The sequence below is a fragment of the Chamaea fasciata genome, unplaced genomic scaffold, assembly GCF_029207755.1.
Source record: "Chamaea fasciata isolate MVZ Bird 193981 ecotype frontalis unplaced genomic scaffold, bChaFas1.0.hap1 SCAF_225, whole genome shotgun sequence".
In the NCBI taxonomy this organism is placed as follows: domain Eukaryota; kingdom Metazoa; phylum Chordata; class Aves; order Passeriformes; family Sylviidae; genus Chamaea; species Chamaea fasciata.
Window position 1 is genome coordinate 32,696 of NW_027094310.1, and position 24,526 is coordinate 57,221.

The 24,526-nt window shown below is 66.7% G+C and overlaps 1 protein-coding gene across 1 annotated transcript; it reads left to right on the plus strand.

Moving 5' to 3' along the window:
* The first annotated feature begins 1,439 nt into the window (after positions 1-1,439).
* SPTBN2 (spectrin beta, non-erythrocytic 2) lies at positions 1,440-24,423 on the plus strand. Its single transcript, XM_066208374.1, is given in 37 exon segments — positions 1,440-1,602; positions 3,469-3,617; positions 4,040-4,213; positions 4,968-5,059; positions 5,168-5,248; positions 6,173-6,288; positions 6,372-6,484; positions 7,044-7,231; positions 7,778-7,895; positions 8,379-8,537; positions 8,851-9,153; positions 9,262-9,415; positions 9,828-11,001; positions 11,519-11,656; positions 12,063-12,819; positions 12,889-13,091; positions 13,188-13,278; positions 13,393-13,539; positions 14,473-14,736; positions 15,290-15,514; positions 16,100-16,189; positions 16,883-17,155; positions 17,809-17,939; positions 18,452-18,656; positions 18,884-19,258; positions 19,685-19,929; positions 20,413-20,551; positions 20,740-20,824; positions 21,482-21,678; positions 22,080-22,240; positions 22,451-22,526; positions 22,614-22,693; positions 22,695-22,763; positions 23,359-23,389; positions 23,391-23,533; positions 23,946-23,988; positions 24,074-24,423. Coding segments are annotated over 37 exon segments (7,374 nt in total). The 3' UTR covers positions 24,296-24,423.
* The last annotated feature ends 103 nt before the right edge of the window (positions 24,424-24,526 follow it).

Here is a 24,526-nt window from a genome sequence, read left to right on the forward strand (position 1 = left end):
CGCGGTCTCAGCGCGCGCCGCGGCCGCAGCGCAGGTAAGGGGGGGGGGGTCACACCTTGGGGGGGGGCTCAGATCGGGGCAGACCCCCCCAAAACACCCCAAAACCACCCTCAGAACCCCCCCCGGGGTCCCGCAACCCCCCCGGCCCCGCAGTTCCCCCCCCCGCGCCCCCCCCCCGGGCACTGCGGCAGCGGCTCCGCATCCCCGGGCTGGGTCCCCCCCCACCCCGCGCTGCCCCGGGGGGGTTTGGGGACCCCCCACCCCCAAATTCGCGTGTTTATGTCCCCAAACCCCCCCCCCGACCCCCCCGACGCTGCGGGCGCTGATCCCCGTTAAGAGCATTAACGGGGGGGGGGAATGGGGGGGGAGCGGGGGGCTCTGGGGGGGCTCCGGGCAGCCGGGGGGGGGGACTTGGAGGAGTTTTGGGGGTCCCGGGGAGGAATTCGGGGCGCTCGGGGTTTGTTTGAGAGGATTTGGGAGGGCTCAGGGTGACCCGGGGAATTTTGGGGGGGGGGAACTCTAGCTATGGGGGGGGGCGGGCTTGGAGGAGTTTTGGGGGTCCCTGGGGATGATTTGGGGGGTCTCGGGGTGACCCTGAGAGTTTTGGGGGGGGGGTCTAAGGAGGATTTGGGGTGAACTTGGAGGAGTTTTGGGGGGTCCCGGGGGGGATTTGAAGGGTCAGAATTCCCTGAAGAGGACGGGGGGGGCTTTGGGGGGTCCCCGGGAGGGATTTGGGGGGTCGCTCTGAGGTTTGGGGGGGGGATCTCTACCGAAGGTGAATCTTGGTGAAGGGTTTGGGGGAGGGGTCTCAATTAATTTGAAAAAAATTCCTGTTAATTGGGGTTGGTCATTATTAATTTGAGGGCTTTTTCTTCATTTGGGGAGGGGTCTCTCTTAACTTGGGAAGCTCTTTATTAACTTGGGGAGGGGTCTCCCTTAATTGGAAGGGTTCTTCGTTAATTCGGGACGGTTTAATTTGGGGGAGTTCTCCGTTAATTTCGGCAAAGAATCTCTTCTCATTAATTTGGGGAGGGGGTCTCAATTCCAGAGGCCCTTGATTAATTAGGGGAGGGGTTCTCCCTTAATTAGAAGGGCTCTTCATTAATTCGGGGCGGTTTCTCTCAATTTGGAGGGAGATCCCTTAATTGGGGGAGGGGGCTCTTCATTAATTTAGCGTGAAGAATTTCAATTCGCGGAGTTTATTTTATATTTTAACACATTAATTTGGGGAGGGGTCTCCCTTAATTCGGGCGGGACCTCCATTAATTTAGGGGTCTCCCCGTTCCCTCCGGGTCAATTTTTTTTTGGGGGGGGGTCACCTCCTTTTTCTCCCCCCCCCCACCCAAAGTGAGCAAACCCCCCCCTCCCCTTTTCCAGCTCCCCCCTGAGCCCACCCAGCGCAGCCCCCCCCCCAAATTTGGGGGTCCCCAAAGGCCACCATGCTGTCCCCTCCCCCCTACGACCCCCTGGAGCTGCCGCGGTTCAGCGACCCCCGCTGGGAGGGGGAGGGGGGCGCGGGGGGGCCCGAGGAGGAGGAGGAGGAGGAGGAGGACGAAGGCTCCGCCCGGCGCTTCGAGCGCTCCCGCATCAAAGCTCTGGCAGGTACGGGGGGAGGAGACCCCGAAAATGGGGAGGGGGAAATGGGAAAAAATATTTGGGGGGAGGGGGGGGTAATGTGGGAAAAAAAATGGGGGGAAAAAAGTGTAAAAATGGGAGAAAAAGCGCAAAAAAGTGGAGAAAAAGTGGAAAAATTTGGGGAGAAAGTGCAAAAAAAATGGGGGAAAAAGTGGGGAGGAAAAGGAAAAAAAGTGCAAAAATTTGGGGGGAAGTGTAAAAAAAAAAACTGGAGAAAAAGTGGGAAAAAAAATTGGGGGGAAAGTGCAAAAAATTGGGGAGAAAGTGCAAAAAAGACCTGGAGAAAAAGTGGGGGGAAAAATGGAAAAGGAGTGCCAAAATTTTGGGGAGAAAGTGCAAAAAAGACTGGAGAAAAAGTGCAAAAAAATTGGAGGAAAAGTGCAAAAAATTGGGGGGAAAGCGGGAAAAACTTGGGGAATTGCATAAAAATAAAGAGAGCAATCAAAAAGTGTAAAAATGGGAGAAAAACGGGGAAAATTACGGAAAAAGTCGGAGAAAAGTGTGGGGAAATGCATAAAAATGGGGGGAAGAGTCAAAGAAAAACGGGGGGATTGTGAAAAAAGTCGAGGGAAAAGTGCAAAAACTGGGGGAAAAAGCACGAAAAGTGAGGAGAAAAGTTGGAATATCGCGGGGAAAGTGGAAAAAGTGGGAGGAAAAGAGCAAAAAGTGGGAGGGGAAATCCTAAAGTTGGGTGGAAGCGCATAAAAATCGGGGAGAAAGTGGGTAAGAATGGAGAGGGAAGTGAAAAATGGGGGGAAAAGTGCAAAAAAAATGGGGAAAAAACCAAGAAAAAAAGGAGAAAACGCACCGAAAATGGAGGGGAAAGGAAAAAAAGTGGAAGTGGGACCCGAAAAAAGTGGGGAGAAACCCGCCAAAAACGTGGAGGATCCAAAAAAAATGGGAATAGGGAGGCCTGGAATGTTGGGGGAGGCAAAAAAAGTGGGGAAAACAGAAAGAAAAGGTTGGAAAAATGGAAAAAAAGGGGGAAACAACCCAAAAACCGAGGGAAACGACGCAGAAAATGATGGGAATCGCGGCAGGAATATGTGAGGATCCCAAAAATGGGGATGGGGGACGCAAGAACTGGGGAGACGGACCCCGAAAATGGGGAAATTCACCCCAAAATGCGAGGGGGGCGGCACAAAAACGGGGAGGGGGGGGAACCCCCAGGAAACGGAGGGAAACCCCTCCCAAAGAGGTGGAAAACTGCGGAAAAGAGGGGGAAACCCCCCCAAAAATATGGGGAGACCCCAAAAACGGGGATGGGGGAACCCCAAAACGTGGGGGTGATCCCTAAAAATCGGGGGAAGCCCCCCCCCCCAAAAAAAGGTGAAAAAAACCAAAAAAAACCCAGAAAAATGGGGGCATCCAGTGGGAAAAAACGGGGGGAACCCCCCAAATTTCCCTTCCCAAACCCCCCGAATCGCCCCCAAATTCCACCCCGGACACCCCCAAACCCCCCAGGACCCCCAAAACTCCCCCGAACCCCTCAGGACCCCCCCAAGGACCCCCCCCAAGGACCTCCCCCCCAAATCCTCTTAGCGTTAATCCAGCACCGGCTGGCGCGGGGGGATCCCCCCCTGCAGACCCCCCTCGGGGGGCTCCGACCCCTGGGGGGGCTTGGGGGGGGCTTTGAGGGGGGGATTGAGGGTTTTTGGGGGTTCCACCCCCCCCCAACTCCCCCTTTTCCTCCCAGTTGTGCCGAAGAAAGGGGATGTGGGGGGTGGGAGATCTCTGGGTGGGATTTGGGGTCTTTGGGTGGGGTTTGGGTGGTCTTTAGGGGGTTTGGGGGGGTCTCTGAGCCCCCTCCCCATGACCTCCCCCCTCCCCCAGACGAGCGCGAGGCCGTGCAGAAGAAAACCTTCACCAAGTGGGTGAATTCTCACCTGGCCCGGGGCTCGCACCTGGGGGACCTTTACAGCGACCTGCGGGACGGGCGGCTCCTGCTGCGCCTGCTCGAGGGGCTCTCGGGGGAGACCCTGGTGAGTGCGACCCCTCCCCGAATTGGGGACACCCCTCATGGGGACCCCCGGACCCTCCTGGACCTCCCCCCAGTTCTCTCTGGACACCCCCCGACCCCCCAGCCCGCTCTGCCTCTCTCTTCTTTGCCCCAAACCCGAATTTCTGTGACCTGGGCCCCCCCCTAGACCCCCCAAAACCCCTCCCCAGGCCCCCAAAACCCCTTTTCTGTGCCCCCAGCCCCTCTGTGCACCCCCGAACCCCAATTTCTACACCCCCCCACCCCCCCAAACACCAATTTCCAACCCCCCCACCCATTTTTTCCCTCTCCAAACCCCAATTTTCAAACCCCCCACCCATTTCCCCCCCCCCAAACCCCAATTTCCCCACCCCCCCATTTCCCCCGCCCGGCTCGGGGGGTCTCTGACCGTCCCCCCCCGGCCAGCCTCGCCCCACGCGGGGCCGGATGCGGATCCACTGCCTGGAGAACGTGGAGAAGGCGCTGCGCTTCCTGCGGGAGCAGCGGGTGCACCTGGAGAACGTGGGCTCGCACGACATCGTGGACGGCAACCCCCGCCTCACGCTGGGGCTGGTCTGGACCATCATCCTGCGCTTCCAGGTGGGCCCCGAGCCGGGACCACCCAGCCCGGCATGGCAAATGGGGCGGGGGCGGCGGCCGGGACCCGCCCTGGGGTGTTTGGGGTCATTTCGGGGGGTCCTGAACCCACCCTGGGGTGTTTGGGGTCATTTCGGGGGGTCCTGGACCCACCCAGGGGTGTCTGGGGTCATTTTTGGGGGATCCTGGACCCACCCAGGGGTGTCTGAGGTCATTTTTGGGGGATCCTGAACCCACCCTGGGGTGTTTGGGGTCATTTTGGGGGGTCCTGGACCCGCCCTGGGGTGTTTGGGGTCATTTCGGGGGGTCCTGGACCCACCCTGGGGTGTTTGGGGTCATTTCGGGGGGTCCTGGACCCACCCAGGGGTGTCTGGGGTCATTTTTGGGGGATCCTGGACCCGCCCTGGGGTGTTTGGGGTCATTTCGGGGGGTCCTGGACCTGCTCTGGGGTGTTTGGGGTCATCCTGGACCCACCCTGGGATGTTCAGGGTCATCCTGGACCTGCCCTGGGGGGTTTGGGGTCATTTCGGGGGGTCCTGGACCCACCCTGGGATGTTCAGGGTCATCCTGGACCTGCCCTTGGGGGGTTTGGGGTCGTTTCAGGGCGTTCTGAGCCCACCCTGGGGGTCTGGGTTTGGCCATAGAAGACCCCAAACCTTCTGGAGGTTCCTTCTTGGGGGTCTTGCACCCATTTTGGGGGTCCCAGACCCCAATTTGGGGGTCCCTGACCCCATTTTTTGGGCGCCCCCCACCCCAGATCCAGGACATCAGCGTGGAGACCGGGGACACGCGGGAGCGGAAATCGGCCAAGGACGCGCTGCTGGCCTGGTGCCAGATGAAAACCGCGGGGTGAGGGGGTCTGGGGGGGTCCTGGGAGGGCTCAGGGGGGATCCTGAAGGGGTCTGGGGGTCCTGGGGGGTCTCGGGGGTCTCTGACACCCCCCTGCCCCCCCCCCAGGTACCCCAATGTGAACGTGCAGAACTTCACCACGAGCTGGCGGGACGGGCTGGCCTTCTGTGCCCTCATCCACCGGCACCGGTGCGGGCCGGGGGCAGCGGGGGGCAGTGGGGGGCAGCTGGGGGGCAGCTGGGGGGCAGCTGGGGGCTCGGGGTGGGGGTCATGGGGCCAGCCAGGTTAGGGGCAGGGGGTCAGTGGTCAGTGGGTCAGTGCTCAGTGACCCTGGGTCAGTGGGGCAGTGGGTCAGTGGTCAGTGGCTCTGGGTCAGTGGTCAGTGGGTCAGTGGTCAGTGGTCAGTGGGTCAGTGCTCAGTGGCTCTGCGTCAGTGCTCAGTGGGTCAGTGCTCAGTGACCCTGGGTCAGTGGGTCAGTGATCAGTGCATCAGTGGTCAGTGGCCCTGGGTCAGTGGTCAGTGGGTCAGTGGGTCAGTGCTCAGTGCTCAGTGACCCTGGGTCAGTGGGTCAGTGCTCAGTGCTCAGTGACCCTGGGTCAGTGGGTCAGTGGTCAGTGGGTCAGTGCTCAGTGGCTCTGTGTCAGTGGTCAGTGGGTCAGTGCTCAGTGACCCTGGGTCAGTGGGTCAGTGATCAGTGCATCAGTGGTCAGTGGCCCTGGGTCAGTGGTCAGTGGTCAGTGGGTCAGTGGTCAGTGGCTCTGGGTCAGTGCTCAGTGACCCTGGGTCAGTGCGTCAGTGGTCAGTGGGTCAGTGGTCAGTGGTCAGTGGCTCTGGGTCAGTGCTCAGTGACCCTGGGTCAGTGGTCAGTGGCCCTGGGTCAGTGGTCAATGGGTCAGTGCTCAGTGACCCTGGGTCAGTGGTCAGTGACCCTGGGTCAGTGGTCAGTGGGTCAGTGGTCAGTGCTCAGTGACCCTGGGTCAGTGGTCAGTGGCCCTGGGTCAGTGGTCAATGGGTCAGTGCTCAGTGACCCTGGGTCAGTGGTCAGTGGCCCTGGGTCAGTGGTCAGTGGTCAGTGGCCCCGGGTCCGGGCTCAGCCGTCCGGTCGCCCCCAGGCCGGAGCTGCTGGACGTGGGGTCCCTGCGCGGAGCCAACGCCCTGCACAACCTGCAAAGCGCCTTCGCCGTGGCCGAGCGGGAGCTGGGGGTCACTCGGCTGCTGGACCCCGAGGGTGAGGGCCTGGGGAGGGGCTGGGGGGGCTTTGGGGGTCCCTGGGGGGGGGATTCGGGGGTCTGACCCCTCTGCGACCCCCAGATGTGGCCGTGGAGCAGCCGGACGAGCGGTCAGTGCTGACCTACGTGGCCGCGCTCTACCATCACTTCTCCAGGATGAAGGCGCTGGCCGTGGAGGGAAAACGCGTCGGGAAGGTCCGGGCTGGACACAGGCTGGACACGGGGTGGACACGGGGTGGACAGATGGACACAGGACAGGGGGACACGGGGGTGGACGCACAGGTGGATGGAAAGGGAACGGGGGGAGGAAGGGATGGACAGATGGCCGGACGGACGATGGACAGATGGACAGACAGACGATGGACAGATGGTGTCGGGGGGTGGGGAGGGGAGAGAATCCGCGGGAATGGGCGGGGGGAGAGGGAGGGATGGGTGGGGGAGGGACAGAGGGACGGGTGGGGGAGGGACAGAGGGACAGGTGGGATGGACGGTGGGGGATGGATTGATCAGTTAGGGACAGGAGGGATGGATGGATGGATAAGGGGATGGACAGACGGACATATGTGAGACTGGACAGATGGATGGACAGGAGATGGATGGATGGATGGACAGGTGGACAAGGGATGGACGGATGGATAGACAGGTGGACAGATGGACAGATGGATGTGAGAATAGATGGATAAAGGATGGATGGATGGATGGATGGATGGATGGACGGACGGACGTGAGGACGGACAGACTCCCCGTCCCGCAGGTGCTGGAGGCGGCCCGCGAGGCCGAGGGCTTGGCCGGCCGCTACGAGGCGCAGGCGGCCGAGCTGCTGGGCTGGATCCAGCGCTCGCTGCTGCTGCTCACTGACCGGCGCCTGCCCCGCGGCATCCCCGGCCTGCAGGGGCAGCTCCAGGCCTTCAGTGCCTACCGCACCACCGAGAAACCCCCCCGGTGAGACCCCCGCTGGGCTCTGCGCCGGCCCGGGGGGCTTTGGGGGGCTCCAGAGGGGGTTTGGGGGCTGCCCGGTGGGGTTTGGGGGTCTCAAAGGGAGTTTGGGGGCTCCCCGGTGGGGTTTGGGGGTCTCAAAGGGGGTTTGGGGGCTGCTCCGTGGGGTTTGGGGGTCTCAAAGGGGGTTTGGGGGCTCCCCGGTGGGGTTTGGGGGTCTCAAAGGGGGTTTGGGGGCTGCTCCGTGGGGTTTGGGGGTCTCAAAGGGGGTTTGGGGGCTCCCCGGTGGGGTTTGGGGGTCTCAAAGAGGGTTTGGGGGCTCCCCGGTGGGGTTTGAGGGTCTCAAAGGGGGTTTGGGGGCTTCCCGGTGGGGCTTGGGGGTCTCAAAGGGGGTTTGGGGGCTGCCCAGGTGGGTTTCAGGTTCCCTCCAAGGGGTTTTGGGGCGTCCCTGGGGCTCGGGGTGGGTTTTAGGAGCCCCACGGTGAATTTTGGGGTTCCCTGGGTGCATTTGGGGTTCTCTGGTGTATTTCGGGGTGTCCCCCCCCCCCGCAGGTTCGAGGACAAGGGGTCCCTGGAGGTGCTGCTGTTCTCGCTCCGGAGCCGCCTGCGCGCCAACAACCAGCGACAGTTCGTGCCGCGGGAGGGGACGCACAGCGCCGACATCAACAGGGTGACAGCGACTGGGGACACTGGGGACACTGGGGACACTGGGGACACGGGGGGACACACAGCGCCGACATCAACAGGGTGACAGCGACTGGGGACGCTGGGGACACTGGGGGGACACTGGGGACACTGGGGACACTGGGGGACACACAGCGCCGACATCAACAGGGTGACAGCCACTGGGGACACTGGGGACACTGGGGGACACGGGGGGACACTGGGGGACGCACAGCGCCGACATCAACAGGGTGACAGCGACAGGGAGACACACTGGGGGGGTGACAGGACATTGGGGACATGGGAGGTGACAAGGACAGGGAGAACATTGGGGACATGGGAAGGGACACAGTGACACGAGTGCTAGGTGTGCCGGGTGCCCCAGGTGACAGGTATGGCAGGCGCCCCAGGTGTCCCCGGTGCCGCAGGTGACAGATGTGACCGGTGGCCCAGGTGACAAGTCCCGCAGGTGACCGTGCCGTCCCCGCAGGCGTGGGAGCGGCTGGAGAAGGCGGAGCACGGCCGGGAGCTGGCGCTGCGCTCGGAGCTGCTCCGGCAGCAGCACCTGGAGCAGCTGGCCGCCAGGTTCCACCGCAAGGCCGCCCTCAGGGAGACCTGGCTGGGCGACAACCAGCGCCTGGTGGCACAGGTGACACCGGGACCCCCCCTTCCCAGGCACCCCTGAGACCCCCCCGGGACCCCCAACCGACCCCCAGTCCCCACAACCTGGCGGCACAGGTGACCCTGAAACCGCCCCCGCCACAGGGGGCTTCTCCCTGTCCCCACCTCCGGGATGTGTCCCCCTCCTCTGTCACCCCTCATCCTCCTTTTCCCCCCTCCAGAACAACTTTGGGGGGTCCCTGGACTGTCCCCAACCCCTCACCCCCCCTTTCCCCCCCCCAGGACAATTTCGGGGGGTCCCTGGACTGTCCCCAACCCCTCACCCCCCCTTTCCCCCCCAGGACAATTTCGGGGGGTCCCTGGGGGGTGTCGAGGCCGCGCTGCGCAAGCACGAGGCCATCGAGAGCGACATCGCCGCCTACGGCAGCCGCGTGCGCGCCGTCACCGCCGTGGCCGCCGAGCTGGAGGCCGAGCGCTATCACGACATGGGCGGCATCGCGACACGGCGCGACCACGTGGTGTCGCTGTGGGAAGCGCTGCGGGCTCAGGTGGCGGCCAGGCGGGAGCGGCTCCGGGCGCACCTGGAGCTGCAGCGGCTCCTGCGCGACCTGGAGCACCTGATGGGCTGGATGGAGGAGATGGAGGTGGGGAGGGGTCTGGGGGAGGGTTGGGACCCCTCCCCACTCCCGGTGACCCCTCCCGGGTTGGGACCCCCCCCCCCCACTCCCGGTGACCCCTCCCGGTGTCCCCAGGTGCGGCTGCAGTCGCGGGATTTCGGGCAGCACCTGAGCCAGGTGGACGATCTGCTGCAGATCCACGCCCTGGTCGAGGGGGACGTGGCGGCGCAGGCCGAGAGGGTCCGGAGTGTGGGGGCGGCGGCCGAGCGCTTCCTCGGGGAGGGGGACGGTGAGTGACCCCCGCAAAAAAAAACCTGGGACCCCCGGGATGCCCTGGGACCCCCCGAACCCAGAGACACCTGAATCCCGGGACCCCAACGCACCTGAGAGCCCCAAAGTGGGACCTACCACAACCCCAAAATGGACCCCTAAACCTCAAGACCCCCAAAAAACTGGGAACCCCAAAACCTGAGCTCCCAAAACACCGGATCCCTGAACCCCGTGACCTCCAAACGCCAGACCCCCAGGACCCCCAAAGTTAGCCTCTCCCAAATCCTTGGGATCCTAAATCCCAGACCCCTCCCACCCTCAAAACTCAGGATCCCCAAACTCTGCACCGCTGAGCCCTGGGGATTCCAGACCCAAACCCTTCCACCCCCGGCGCTCCCCCGCGCCCCGCTGACCCCTCCTGTGCCCCCCAGGGTACCGCCCGTGCCCCCCGGAGCAGCTGCGGGCCCGCGTGGCCGCTCTGGAGCTGCGCTACCGGGGGCTGTCGGCGCTGTCGGCGCAGCGGCGCCTGCGGCTGGAGCGCTCCCGGCGCCTCTGGAAATTCCTGTGGGACGCGGGCGAGGAGGAGGCTTGGATGAGGGAGCAGGAGCGGCTCCTGCGCTGCCCGGAGCTGGGCCGGGACCTGCCGGGGGCCCTGAGGATGCTGAGCCAGCTCGAAGCCATCCGAGGGGCGCTGGGGACCCGCGCGGGGCCGCTGGAGCAGCTGCTGGAGCGGGGCCGGGAGCTGCTGGCTCACGGAGCGCCCGACGGAGCCGCGGGATCCACGGAATCCGCCCTTGGAGCGACGGGATCCGCTGCCGGGTCGACGGGAAGCGCAAAACCCGCGGAACCCGTTGCGGGATCCGCCGCCAAATCCACGGGACCCCCGGAATCCAAGCGCGCATCCCTGGGACCCGCGGGATCCACGCCGGGATGCACGGAGGGACCCCCGGCAGCCGCCGCCGCCGCACCCTCGGAACGCCCCGACGGCTCCACGGAACGCCCCGGGGGAGCCCCAGAACCCCCGGAGGGAGCCGCGGGCCCCACTCCCGGCTCCCCGGACCCCGCGGCCGCCGTGTCCCGACGGATCCGGGAGCTGGAGTCGCTCTGGGCGGCGCTGCCGGCGCTGGCGGCGGAACGGGAGCGGCGGCTCCGCGCGGCCGCGGGGCGATTCCAGCTGGACGCGGAGGCGGCCGAGGCCGAGGCGTGGCTGGCGGCCGCCGCCCGGCGCTTGGCGGGGCCGGAGCTCGGTCACGACGAGAGATCGGCGGGGATGCTGGAGCGGCGGCTGCGGGAGCTGCAGGACGAGCTGCGGCGGCGGCGGCCGGCGCTGGCGGCGTTGCGGGAGCAGGCTCTGCCCGACCATGCCGCCGACCTTCCCGACGTGCTGCCGGGGCTGGCGGAGCGGCTGGAGGAGCTGGAGCGGCGGCACCGGGAGCTGGAGGAGCGGGCGGAGCTGCGGCGCCTGGAGCTGCGGGACGCGCTGGGATTGTTCGCGGCGCGCAGCGAGGCCGACGCCTGCGCGCTCTGGGTGGGAGAGAGGGAGCAGTGGCTGCTCTCCATGGAAATTCCCGAGCGGATCGAGGACCTGGAGGTGGTGCAGCAGCGGTGAGCGCCCGGGGTTGGCCGTGTGAATCCCAGAATCATTCCCGGGAAGTCTTGGAGTGCCCCGAGACTGCGGTTCCGCCCGCTGGGATCCCCCCAAGAATACACGGGATCGTCCCGTTATCCCCGTTTTTCCTCAGGATCTCTCCAGTATTCCCGTTATTCCCGGTTTTCCCAGCGTTGCCTGAATTCTTACCTCCACCACAACGTTCCCAGTGTTCCAGGTGTTCCCAGAATTTTCAAGCACAGCATTCCCTGCACTCTTTGAGTTCTCACCTTGACCTGAGATAGTCCCAGCACTCCTGAAATTCCCACCTCCAACACCGCATTCCCAGCTCCCAAAATTCCCAAAATTCCCACTTCCAGCGCAGTATTCCCAGAACTTGTGGTACTCCCAGGATTTGTGGCATCCCCAGCTCTGGCACGGCGTTGCCGGGGTTTCCCGCGTTCCCTGAACTCCCAGCACTCCCGCTATTCCCGGTATTCCCGGTCTTCCCGGTCATTCCCGGTGCTCCCGCAGGTTCGAGACGCTGGAGCCGGAGCTGGCGGCGCTGGCGGCACGCGTGGCCTCCGTGGGCAGCGTCACCCAGGAGCTGCAGGGATCCGCGGACAGGAACCGGGAGAGCGCCCGGGAAACCTGGGAGCAGCTCCGGGACAGGTGGGGACGGGCCCGGCGGGCTCAGTTCCGGGCGGGAATTGGGGCTGGATCCGGGCGGGGATGGATTTTCCAGGCGCTCAGGGATGCTCCAGGCAGAGGGAGGTATCCCAGGCAGGGATGGATTCTCCAGGCTGGGACACTCCAGGCAGGCAGGGCTGAGTTTTCCAGGACAGAGATGAATTCTCCAGGCACCTTTGAGGATGCCTCGGGCAGTCAGGGATGCTCCAGGGATGCAGGGAGGGGTTTTCCAGGCCAGGATGCTCTGGGAAGGGATAGATCCCAGACCGGGACGCTCCAGGGATGGATTCTCCAGGCCGGGACATTCCAGGGATGGATTCTCCAGGCCGGGGCGCTCCGAGCCTTCCCCGGGCTCTGTCCCACCGTGTCCCGATCCCACCCGTGCCAGGTGGGAGCGGTTCCGGGCGCTGGCCGAGCGCAAGAAGCTGGCGCTGACCGCGGCGCTGAACATCCACAATTTCCGCCTGGAATGCCACGAGACGCGGGGCTGGATGCGGGAGAAGACGGCGGCGATCGAGGCCACGCGGGCGCTGGGCCGGGACCTGGCCGGGATCACGGCTCTGCAGGGGAAGCTGTCGGGCATGGGGCGCGACCTGGACGCAATCCAGGGGAAGCTGCGGGAGCTGCGGGCCGAGGGCGAGAAGCTGCAGGGGGAGCAGCCGGAGCGAGCGCCCGAGATCCGCGAGGGGCTGGCGGGGCTGGAGGCCGAGTGGGACGCGCTGCGCCGGTGCCACCGGAGCCGCGAGGAGTCCCTGGGGCAGGCGCGGCGCCTCCAGGGCTTCCTGCGGGACCTGGCGGCGCTCCAGGCCTGGCTGTCCCGGACGCGCGCGGCCGCGGGCTCCGAGGATGTCCCCGCGTCCCTGGCCGAGGCCGAGGGCTCGCTGCGGCAGCACGAAAGCCTCCGCACCGAGATCTCGCACTACGGCGCCGATTACCGGAGCGCCCGCGCCGCCGGCGGGGAGGTGACGCGGGGACAGACGGACGCGCAGAGCCTGTCCCTGCTCCAGCGCCTGGAAGCGCTGGACGCCGACTGGGAAGAGCTGGGCCGGGTGTGGGAGAAGCGCCAGCGGCTCCTGGCTCAAGCTGTCGCCTTCCACGTCTTCCTGCGCGACGCCAAGCAGGTGGAGGGGACGTTGGGGAAGCAGGTGAGGTTGGTCCGCGGAATCCCGGGGCTCCGGTGCCATCCCGGCGCTGATCCCGGTCCCGGCGTGCAGGAGCACACGCTGGCGCACACGGAGATGCCGGGCACGGTGCCGGGCGCGGAGGCGGCCGTGAGGAGGCTGGAGGAGTTCCTGGCCACGCTGGACACCGGCGCCGAGCGCGTCCGGGCGCTCACGGACACCGGGAGGAAGCTGCTGGACGAGGGCGGCGTCCACGCGGAAAAGGTGCGGGAGACGGTGGAGTCGGTGGAGAGCAGGTGAGGGAGACCCGCCCCAGCCCCAGCCCCAGTCCCTTCCCATCCCATGGGAATGGGGTCTCTCACCTCCCCCCCGTCCCCCCGGCCCTGGCACAGGCACCAGAAGATCCGGGAATCGGCCCAGGAGCTGCTGGGGCGGCTGCGGGATAACTGGGAGCTGCAGAAGTTCCTGCAGGACGGGCAGGAGGTGAGCCGGGATCGGGATTGGGGTTGGGATCGGGATGGACACCAGGGGTGAAGATGAGACCTGGGCTGGGACCGTGGGAGAGATCCTGAGCTGTGTCCCTGTCCCCGTTCCCAGCTGACGCTGTGGCTGAACGAGAAGCTGCCGGTGGCCCGGGACGTGTCCTACGAGGGCACGCGGGACCTGCAGGGGAAGTGGCAGAAGCACCAGGCCTTCGCCGCCGAGCTCGCCGCCAACCGGGGCTGGCTGGAGGCGCTGGAGAAGGTGGGAACGGGGGGAAAACGGGGAGAAAACGGGGGGAAAACGAGGGAAAAATGGGATCAGGGAAGGGGCGGCCCTTGGGAAAGGTGGGGTATGGGAGGGGGGCAGTTGAGTCACAAAATTCCGTGGGTCCAACCTCGGCGCTTCCAGGATTCCACGGCTCCAACCTCGGCGGTTCCGTGGTTCCGTGGGTCCAGCCTCAATAATTCTGTGATTCCACGGGTGCGGTTTCAATGATCTCACCGTCCCGTGGGTCCAATCTGCACCGTTCCATGGTTCCATGGGCCCAATCTTCATGATCCCACAATTCAGAGCATCAGCCTCAAGAATCCCTTGTGCCCGACACTGACAATCCCATGATTTCTTGGGTCCAGTGTTGGTATTTCCACCGGGCCAGTTTCAATCATTCCGTGTCTGACATTCACAATCCCACACCTAAATGAATCCAACCTCAACAATTCCACGATCCCATGCGTCTGACCTTAAAAAACGACCATCCCATGATTTTTTGGGTCTGACCGTGATGCTTCCAGGGTCCAGTTTCCATGATTCCATGTTCAACCTTCCTGATCCCACGACCGAACTGGTCCAACCTTGTCAAACGACCATCCCGTGATTTTTTTGGGTCCAACACCGATGTTTCCACGGGTCCAATTTCAATGATTCCATGACCCCACCTGTCCAACCTCAACGAGTCCCCAATCCCACGGGTCCAACTTTGACAAACGACCATCCCGTGAATTTTTGGGTCCAACACCGATGTTTCCACGGGTCCAATTTCAATGATTCCATGACCCCACCTGTCCAACCTCAACGATTCCCCAATCCCACGGGTCCAACCTTGACAAACGACCACCCCGTGATTTTTTTGTGTCCGACCACGACGGTTCCAGGGTGCCCCCCGTAACTCCCCGTTGTCATTCCCGTGTCCCGCAGGACGGGGAGCAGCTGGCGCGGGCTCGGCCGGCGCTAGCCGGACAAGTGACCGCTCCCCGGCAGGAGCTGCGGGCGCTGTGGGCGCAGGTGGAGGCGGCGGCGGCCGCCAAGGGCCGGGGTCTGGCCGAGGCCGCGCGCGCCGAGAGCTGCGCCCAGGCCTGCGCCGGGCTGCGCTCCTGGCTGACCGGGGTCCGAGCCCAGCTCCGCTCCGGACACTGCGGCCAGGACCTGACCAGCGTCGGCGTCCTGCTCACCCGGCACCAGGTCAGGGGGACACGGGGAAATGGGGGAAAAGGGGGACGGGGGGGGGGACTTTTGGGATGCGGGGTTCGGGTGGAGGTTTGGGGCTGTGGGGTTTAGGGTGGTTCTGGGATGAAGGTTTGGGATTCCCAGGTTTTGGGGTGAAGGTTTTAGGGTGCCCAGGTTTTGGGGGGGGGTCTGGGATGCAGGTTTGGGATGCAGGATTTGGGGTCAGGGGTTTTGGGTTCAGGGTTCAGAATGCAGATTTGGAAGTCCCCAGGTTTGGGAGCGCAGGTTTGGGGTGCAGGTTTTGGGGTTCCGGTTTTGGGGTGCAGTTTTGGGGGTGCGGGTCTGCGATGCAGGATTTGGCTGCAGGTTTTGGGGTTCAGGTTTTGGGGTGCAGCTTTGGGGGTGCAGGTCCACGACGCAGGATTTGGCTGCAGGTTTTGGGGTTCCGGTTTTGGGGTGCAGCTTTGGGGGTGCGGGTCTGCGATGCAGGATTCAGGTGCTGGTTCAGATTTTGGAGTGCAGATTTTGGGGCTCCCCCGGGGGTCCCTGACCCCCCGAACCCCCGCAGCTGCTGGAGACGCAGGCGGCGCTGCGGGAGCAGGAGGTGGGGGCGCTGCGGGCGCAGGCCGGGGGGCTCAGCCCGGGCCACCCCCGGAGCGCGGGGGTGCAGGAGCAGGTGCGGGAGCTGGAGCAGCAGTTCCGGGAGCTGCGGGAGCCGCTGCGGGAGCGCGGCCGGAGCCTGGCGGCCGCCAGGGAACTGCACCAGTTCCGCAGGGACCTGGAGGACGAGCTCGTGAGTGGGGGGGACACCCCCGGGGCTGTCACCGAGCCCTGGGGTCCCTGGATCCCGAATCTCTGATCCCCCTCCATTCCTGATCCCGAATCCCTGACCCTGAATCTCTGATCCCCCTCCATTCCTGATCCCGAATCCCTGACCCCGAATCTCTGATCCCCCCTCCATTCCTGATCCTGAATCCTGGACCCCGAATCTCTGATCCCCCTCCATTCCTGATCCCAAATCCCCGACCCCTGCCCCATTCCTGATCCCAAATCCTGGACCCCGAATCTCTGATCCCCCTCCATTCCTGATCCCAAATCCTGGACCCCGAATCTCTGACTGTCCTCCAATCCTGATCCTGAATTCTGACCCCCCCAGCCCCCCTCCCCAATTCCTGATCTCCACCCGCCCTGACCCCTCCCAGGGTCTCTGAACCCCAAATTCTCCCCCTGCCACAGCTGTCCTTGACCCCCAAATCCCTGAGCCCCCCCACATCCCTGTCCCTGCAGTGTCCCGGACCCCAAATGACCCCAATGAGCCCGATGTCCCCCGGTGACCCCGGCGTCCCGGGGTGACGCCGATGTCCCCCCGTGTCCCCAGCTGTGGGTGCAGGAGCGCCAGGCCCTGGCCATGTCCACGGACCACGGGAAGGACCTGCCCTCGGTGCAGCTGCTGCTCCAGAAGAACGAGGTGCCTCAGAGGGTCCCCAAGTGTCCCCCGGTGTCCCCTGTGACCCCAGGACTCATCCCCGCAGACCCCTCCATGAACCCATAAACACCCCCACTGCCCCACAGACCCCCTAGACCCCCCCCCAATTCCCCCCATAAACTCCCCCACAGACCCTCTAGACCCCCTCCCCTCCAGTTTTTCTCTATGGACCCATAAACCCCCCCGCAGACCCCCATAAACCCCCCGCAGACCCCCATAAACCCCCCCGCAGACCCCCATAAACCCCCCGCAGACCCCCATAAACCCCTTCGAGACCCCCAAAAATCCCTCCCAGACCCCCCGATTTCCCCCATGGACCCATAAACCCCATAAACCCCCCTGCAGACCCTCATAAACCCCCCACAGACCCCCATAAACCCCCCGCAGACCCCCATAAATCCCTCCCAGACCCCCAAAAATCCCTCCCAGACCCCCCGATTTCCCCCATGGACCCATAAACCCCATAAACCCCCCCGTAGACCCCCATAAACCCCCCGTAGACCCCCATAAAACCCTCCCAGACCCCCGACTTCCCCCTATGGACTCATAAACCCCATAAACCCCCCCGCAGACCCCCATAAACCCCTCCGAGACCCCCCGATTTCCCCTCACATCCCCCCCAAACCCCCCCAAACCCCCCCCCTCTGACCCCACATGTCCCCCCCATCCCCGCAGACGCTGCAGAAGGAGCTGCAGGGCCGCGAGCGCCGAGTGACGGAGCTGCTGGAGCGGGGGGTCCCCGGGGCGGGGGTCCCCGGGGCGGGGGTCCCCGGGGCGGGGGTCCCGGCACTGCGGGAGGCCTGGCGGGAGCTGCGGGCGCAGGCGGCGCGGAGGCAGCAGCGCCTGGAAGCCGCCCTGGCCGCCCAGCGCTTCCTGCGGGACGCCGCGGCCGCCGAGGCCTGGCTGGGCGAGCGGGAGCTGCACATGCTGGCCCAGGACAAGGCCAAGGTGGGGGACGGGGGGTGGTGACCCCCTCCCCCTCCCCCTTGGCCTTGGGGACAAGCGGTGTCACCCCCTGCTTGGTCTGGGGTGGGTGTAGGGGGGCGGTGGGGAGGGGGTTTGGGGGATTTGGGGGGGTTTGAGGGGGTCATGGGGGTTGTAGGGAGGGGTTTGGGGGGGTCTGGGGGGGTCTATGGTGGGTTGAGGGGGATTGGGAAGGGTCTTTGGGGGGTTCTGGGGGGTCTATGGGGTTCTATGGTGGGTTTAGGGGGATTGGGAAGGGTCTAGGGGGGTCTTTGGGGGGGTCTATGGGAGGGTCTGTGGTGGGTTTAGGGGGGTTGGGAAGGGTCTGTGGGGGTCTGGGGGGTCTATGGGGTGTCAGAGGGGGAGCAGGGAATGTGACAGGGGGTCAGGGGGGCTGTGGGGAGGGGTCTATGGGGTCAGAGTGGGATCCGAGGGGTCTGCGAGGGCTCTGGGGGGGTCTCTGGGAGGGGGCTATGGAGGATCTGTGGGGGTCAGGAAGGGTTAGAGGGGATTTGGGGAGGAGGGGGTGTCTGTGCGTGACCTGGAGGGGTCAGGGGCACCCAAAGGACCCGCTGTGTGTGTGTGTGTGGGGTGTCGGTGGGGTGGGGACAGCGCCGTGACCGCCGCGGTGTCGCCAGGACGAGCCGGGCGCGCAGGCCATGCTGAGCCGGCACCTGGGGCTGGAGCAGGAGCTGCGCGACTACGGCGGCGCCGTGGAGCTGCTGGCCGAGCAGGGCCGGGCCATGGCGGCGGGCGGCCACCCCGACGGGTGGGGACCGCGCGGGGACGCCGCGGCGCCCGCAGCCCCGTCCCTGGCCTCGCTGTCCCCCGAGGCGCCTCTGCGCCCTGTCCCCGTGTCCCCTGGCTGTCCTCCCGTGTCCCTGAGTGCCCTGACACCGCTGTGCCCGTGTCCCCGGGGTGACACTGCTGTCCCCTGTTCCCGATGTCCCCGGGGTGACCCCGCTGTCCCCTGTCCCCTGTTCCCGATGTCCCCGGGTGACCCCGCTGTCCCCTGTCCCCGGGGTGACCCCGCTGTCCCCTGTCCCCTGTTCCCGATGTCCCCGGGGTGACCCCGCTGTCCCCTGTCCCCGGGGTGACCCCGCTGTCCCCTGTCCCCTGTTCCCGATGTCCCCGGGGTGACCCCGCTGTCCCCTGTCCCCTGTTCCCGATGTCCCCGGGTGACCCCGCTGTCCCCTGTCCCCGGGGTGACCCTGCTGTCCCCTGTTCCCGATGTCCCCGGGTGTCCCCGGGTGACCCCGCTGTCCCCTGTCCCCCGTCCAGCGAGCGGCTCCGTGCCCGCGCCACGCAGGTGCAGCGTCTCTACGCGGGGCTGTGTCACCTGGCCGGGAACCGCAGGGCCACCCTGCAGGGCCACCACCGGCTGTGCCAGCTGCGCAGGGACCTCGATGACCTGGAGCAGTGGATCTCGGAGCGAGAGGTGGTGGCGGCGTCGCGGGAGCTGGGGCAGGACTTCGAGCACGTCACGGTGAGGGGACAGCCAGGGGACACGGGCGCTGTGACGCTGAGGAGTCCCCGTGCCACCTCCGTGCCAGGTGGTCTCCAGGTCATCTTGACACTGGGGGGGTCCTTGTGTCCCCCTGTCCCCGTGAGCCCCCCCTGACCTCCCCGTGTCCCCCTGACCCCCCCGTGTCCGATGTCCCCCTGTCCCCGTGAGCCCCCCCTGACCCCCCCCGTGTCCCCGTGTCCCCGCAGCTGCTCCGGGACAAGTTCCGGGAGTTCTCCCGGGACACGGGCGGCCTGGGCCAGGAGCGGGTGGACGCGGCCAACGCGGCGGCGGCGGCGCTGATCGCCGGGGGCCACCCCGAGCGCGCCGCCGTGGCCCAGTGGCAAGCGGGGCTCAACGAGGCCTGGGCCGAGCTGCTGGAGCTGGTGGCCACCCGGGCCCAGGAGCTGGCGGCCGCCCACGACCTGCAGCGCTTCCGCCGCGACGCCCGGCAGGTGCTGGCGCAGCTCCGCGACAAAGCCCGGCAGGTGCCCGAGGAGCTGGGCCGGGACCTGCGGGCGGCCGAGGGGCTGGAGAGGCAGCACCGAGCCTTCGAGCACGACGTGCAGGCCCTGAGCGCGCAGGTGAGGGGCGGGACAGGTGAGGGGAGGGGGAGAGGGGAGGGGCTCGGTGATGGGATAGGGACAGGTGAGGGGACAGGGACAGATAGAGAGACAGGGAGAGACGTGCTGCGGTGCAGGAGGTGGCTGTGAGTGGGGTATGTCACCAGTCACACCTGTCCCCAGGTGACAGCCGTCCAGGAGGCCGCGGGCCGCCTGTCCCACCTGTCCCACCTGTCCCACCTGTCCCACCTGTCCCCAGGTGACAGCCGTCCAGGAGGCCGCGGGCCGCCTGTCCCACCTGTCCCACCTGTCCCACCTGTCCCACCTGTCCCCAGGTGACAGCTGTCCAGGAGGCCGCGGGCCGCCTGTCCCACCTGTCCCGCCTGTCCCACCTGTCCCACCTGTCCCACCTGTCCCACCTGTCACACCTGTCCCACCTGTCCCCAGGTGACAGCCGTCCAGGAGGCCGCGGGCCGCCTGGCCGCGGCGTACGCGGGCCCGCGGGCCGAGGAGCTGCGGGCGCAGGAAGGCGCCGTGGCCGCGGCCTGGGCCGAGCTCCGCGGGCGCTGCCAGCGCCGCCGCCGCCTGCTCGGGGACACGGTGGAGCAGTTCCGGTTCCTCCGCGCCGCCCGCGACCTCCGCCTCTGGATGGACGGGATGCACCTGCAGCTGCAGGCCCGCGAGAGGCCCAGGTGGGACACGGGAGGGGACACGGGGACACCGCGGGGGGGTGGGAACGGCACTGGGGTGTGGGGACGCTGCGGGGACACGGGGGGACACGGGGACATTGAGGGACGTGGGGACATTTGGGGACACGAGGACACACAGGGATGTGGGGACACTGCGGGGATGCTGGGACGTGGGAGTGCGGGAACACACAGTGACTGTGGGGACACAGCAGGGGCACGGGACATTTGGGGACACGGGGTCACACGGGGACACACGAGGACATGGGGACACTGTGGGACACAGGGACGTGGAGACACATGGGGATGTGGGGACACACTGTGACTGTGGGGACATGCGGACACCCCAAGGACACCCCAGGGACACCACAGTGACCCCAGCACGGGGCTGTGACCGCGGCCACCCTGGTGGCCCAGCCCTGCCCGCTGCGCCCAGGTGAAGCCGAGGTGTCCCCGTGGTGACCCCCGGTGTCCCCGTGTCCCCTGCAGGGATGTCACCGCGGCCGAGCTGCTGATCCAGCAGCACCAGGGGCTGCGGGCGGAGCTGGAGGCGCGCGAGGGCTCCTTCGGGGCCTGCGTGGCCGCGGCCACCGCGCTGCTGCAGCGCGGCCACCACGACGCCGACAAGGTGGGACACGCCTGTCCCCGTGTCCCCGTGTCTCCACCCTTGTCACTGTCCCCAAGTCCCCAACCCCGCATCCCTCGTCCAAATCCACGGTGCCGTGCCCACCCCACGTCCCGTCACGTCCCTGTGTCCCCACCGCTGTATCTCTGTCCCCATGTCCTTGTCCCCATCCTGTCCCCATGTCCCCCCAGCTGTCCCAGGAGCTGGCCGAGCTCCAGGAGCGCCGCAGGGACATCGGGGAGCGCTGGCAGGACAAGCTGGAGTGGCTGCAGACTGGTGAGGACTGGGGGGGGACGGCCCCCCACGTGTCCCCTGTGTCCCCCACTGTGTCCCCCTCATGTCCCTTCATGTCCCCTGTGCCAGGCTCAGGTGCTGACCCCACCCAGAAGGTGGGAGGGGGGGTCCCTGTGCCTGTGTCCCTCTCAGTGGGGGTGTCAGGGGTGACAGAGGGGTGTCCCCGTCCCCCGGTGTCCCCTCTCAGTGCCCGGGGGGGGCTCAGGGGTGTCCCTGTCCCCTGGTGTCCCCTCTCAGTGCCCAGGGGGGGCTCAGGGGGGCTCAGGGGGGGTTCAGGGGTGGCTCAGGGGTGTCCCCGTCCCCTGGTGTCCCCTCTCAGTGCCCAGGGGGGGCTCAGGGGTGTCCCTGTCCCCTGGTGTCCCCTCTCAGTGCCCAGGGGGGGCTCAGGGGTGTCCCTGTCCCCTGGTGTCCCCTCTCAGTGCCCAGGGGGGGCTCAGGGGTGTCCCTGTCCCCTGGTGTCCCCTCTCAGTGCCCAGGGGGGGCTCAGGGGTGTCCCTGTCCCCTGGTGTCCCCTCTCAGTGCCCAGGGGGGGCTCAGGGGTGTCCCTGTCCCCTGGTGTCCCCTCTCAGTGCCCGGGGGTGGCTCAGGGGTGTCCCCGTCCCCCGGTGTCCCCCCCGGTGACAGTCCCCGTGTCCCCAGTGCTGGAGGTGCTGGTGTTCGGGCGCGACGCGGCCACGGCCGAGGCCTGGCTGGCCAGCAGGGAGCCCCTGGCCCGCGCCCCCGAGCTGGGCTCCAGCCTGGCCGAGGCCGAGACCCTCCTCAAACGCCACCAGAGCTTCCAAAAGGCCGCGGCCGCCTGGGACGAGAGATTCGCTGCCCTGAGCCGCCTCACCACGGTGGGGACACGGGGGGGACACGGGGGGGACACGGGGGTGGAAAATGGGGAGGGGGACACGGGGACATTGGGGACATGGGGGAAAGGGAGAGTGTGACACGGGGGGGACACAGAAGGAAATGGGGACAATGGGGGGTCATGGGGAGGGGGCACAGGGGGAAAACGGGGGGAATGAAGGGAAATGGGAAGGGGGCGATGGGGGCACGTGGGGAGGGGGACAGAGGGGACATGGCCAGGACAAGGGGAAGGGGGGGCACTGGAGTCACTGTGACACCAAGGGGACACAGCGTGGGAGGGGGCTGAGGGTCCCTGTGTCACCTCCATGCCCTGGGGGGGTCCCCCTGTGTGTCCCCCCCCCCCGGCACCGGGGTGTCCCTGACCCCCCCCCCCGACCCCCCCCAGCTGGAGGAGAAGGAGCGGCGGCGGCGGCAGGAGGAGGAGGAGGAGAAGGCGAGGAAGCTGCAGCCCCCCGAGCCCCCCCCGGCCCCGGCCCAAGTCGGGGGGACCCCCCCGGTGGCGCCCCCCGAGAGCCAGGACGGCGGAGGGGGCGGGGAGGGGCAGAGGTGAGGGGGGGCGAGGCGGGGGGGGCGGAATTTTGGGGGAACATTGAGGTTTGGGGGGTTTGGGGGACCCCCGGGTTTGGGGGGGGGGGTTGGGGGTCCCCCTGTGCGGGCGGGGGGACAGGGGGGCTCAGAGGGGGAGGTGTGGGATATGGGGAGGGGGTTCTGACGGTGACAGTGGGGTGTCCCCTGTGTCCCCACCACCCCCCCCAGGGCCCCCACCCCCCAGAGCCGCCCCCCGGAGCCCCCGGCCCTCAACGGGATCCGCCCCGACAGCGCCGCGGGCCAGGTAAGGCCCCCGACCCCCCCGGAATGGGGGGGGACACCCCCGGACCCCTGTGTAGGACCCCCCCTCACCCCTGTCCCCCCTCCCCAGGTCCCCAAAGGGCCGCAGGAGGGGGGGCCCGGCCAGGGGGGGGTGGCGGCCACGCTGCCCCCCCGCGCCCCCCCCCCCGCCCGAGACCCTCGAGGGGGGGCTGTGCCGAAAGCAGGAGCTGGAGGCGCCCGGCAAGAGAGCCACCAACAGGTCAGGGGACACCCTGGGGACACCCTGGGGACACCCCCAGGCCTTGGGGACACCCTGGGGACACCCTGGGGACACCCTGGGGACAGCCCCGGCCTTGGGGACACCCCCAGGGACACCCTGGGGACACGACCTGGACTTGGGGACACCCTGGGGACACCCCCGGCCTTGGGGACGCCCCCCGGGACACGACCCGGCCTTGGGGACACCCTGGGGACACAACCTGGACTTGGGGACACCCTGGGGACACCTCCAGGCCCTGGGGACACCCTGGGGACACCCCCGGACTTGGGGACACCCCATTCATGGCCACGCCCTCGATGCGACCAGAATGCGCCCCTTCGGACACACCCCTATGCCCAGCCTTATATGGGCATCCTGCCCCACCCAGATAACCCCGCCCTTCCAAGGCCACGCCCATTAAATACCACGCCCCTCCCTTAAAGTCCCAACGGCCTCCAGGTCCTGGCAGAGCCGGGGCTGTGTCCTGGGGGGTTGGTGGGCTCAGAGACCCCCCCTGATCCCCCCAGGTCCTGGCAGAGCCGGGGCTGTGTCCTGGGGGGTTGGTGGGCTCAGAGACCCCCCCTGATCCCCCCAGGTCCTGGCAGAGCCTGTACTGCGTGCTGCGGGGGGGGGGCCCTGAGCGTGTTCAAGGATGCGCGGGGGGCGGGCGCGGGGGTCCCGTACCACGGCGAGCCCCCCACCCCCCTGCGCGGTGCCCGCTGCCACCCGGCCACCGCCTACCGCAAACGGAAACACGTCTTCAGGCTGGGGTACGGGGGGGGAAAATGGGGAGAGAAATGGGGGGGAAATGGGGGGAAAAGAGGGGGAGAAATCTGGGGGAGAATGGGGGGAAATTGGGGGAGAAAACGGGGAGGAGATGGGGGAAAACGTGGGGGAAGATTGGAGGAAAATGGGGGGGAAATTTGGGGGGAAAATGTAGAGAAAAAGGGGGGAAAACGGGGAGGAGATGGGGGAAGAATGAGGGGTGGGAAGTGGGAGGAAAAATGTGGGGAAATGGGGAAAAAGCGGGGGGGAAAGGGAGAAAAAAAGTGGGAGTAATGTGGCGGATGTGCAGGGAAAAGGGGGAAAAAGGGGGGAGCGTGTGGGAAAAATGAGGGGACATGAGGGGGACACGAAGGGGCTGGGGGGGTCCCGGTGGCTGATCCCGGCCCCCCCCCCCAGGCTGAGCGATGGGAAGGAATTCCTGTTCCAGGCTAAGGACGAGGTGAGACCCCCCCCCCTCCCCCCGCCCCCTGGATGTCCCCTGCCCCCCCCCTCGTGTCCCCAATGTCCCCGTGTCCCCTCCCCAGGCCGACATGGCCCTGTGGCTCCGGGGCATCGAAGCCGCCGCCGGGGCCGCGCTGGGTCCGGGGGGGCCCCGGGAGATCTCGGGGGTCCCCGGGGGTCCCTCCAAGGGGATGTCGCGGGCTCTGAGCCTCCCCCCGGTGCCCCCCCCCGCCGACGGAGCCCCCCGGCCCCGCGAGCCCAAGGAGAGGGAGAAACGCTTCAGCTTCTTCAAGAAGAACAAGTAGAGTTTGGGGGTCCCGCAGCCGACGGAGGGACGCGGGGGGGCCCCATGGGGGGCTGAGTGTCCCCCCGCCCCCCCCGGTTCCGGTGATGTCCCCGCGCGGCCCCCACCCCAATAAAGCGATTGGAGACAGAGACTGGGGGTCTGAGTGTGCTTAGGGAGCGGGGACTGGGAGGGACTGGGATGAACTGGGAAGGGGTGGGATGTGAATAGGGGCGGGGTTGAGATGCAAATT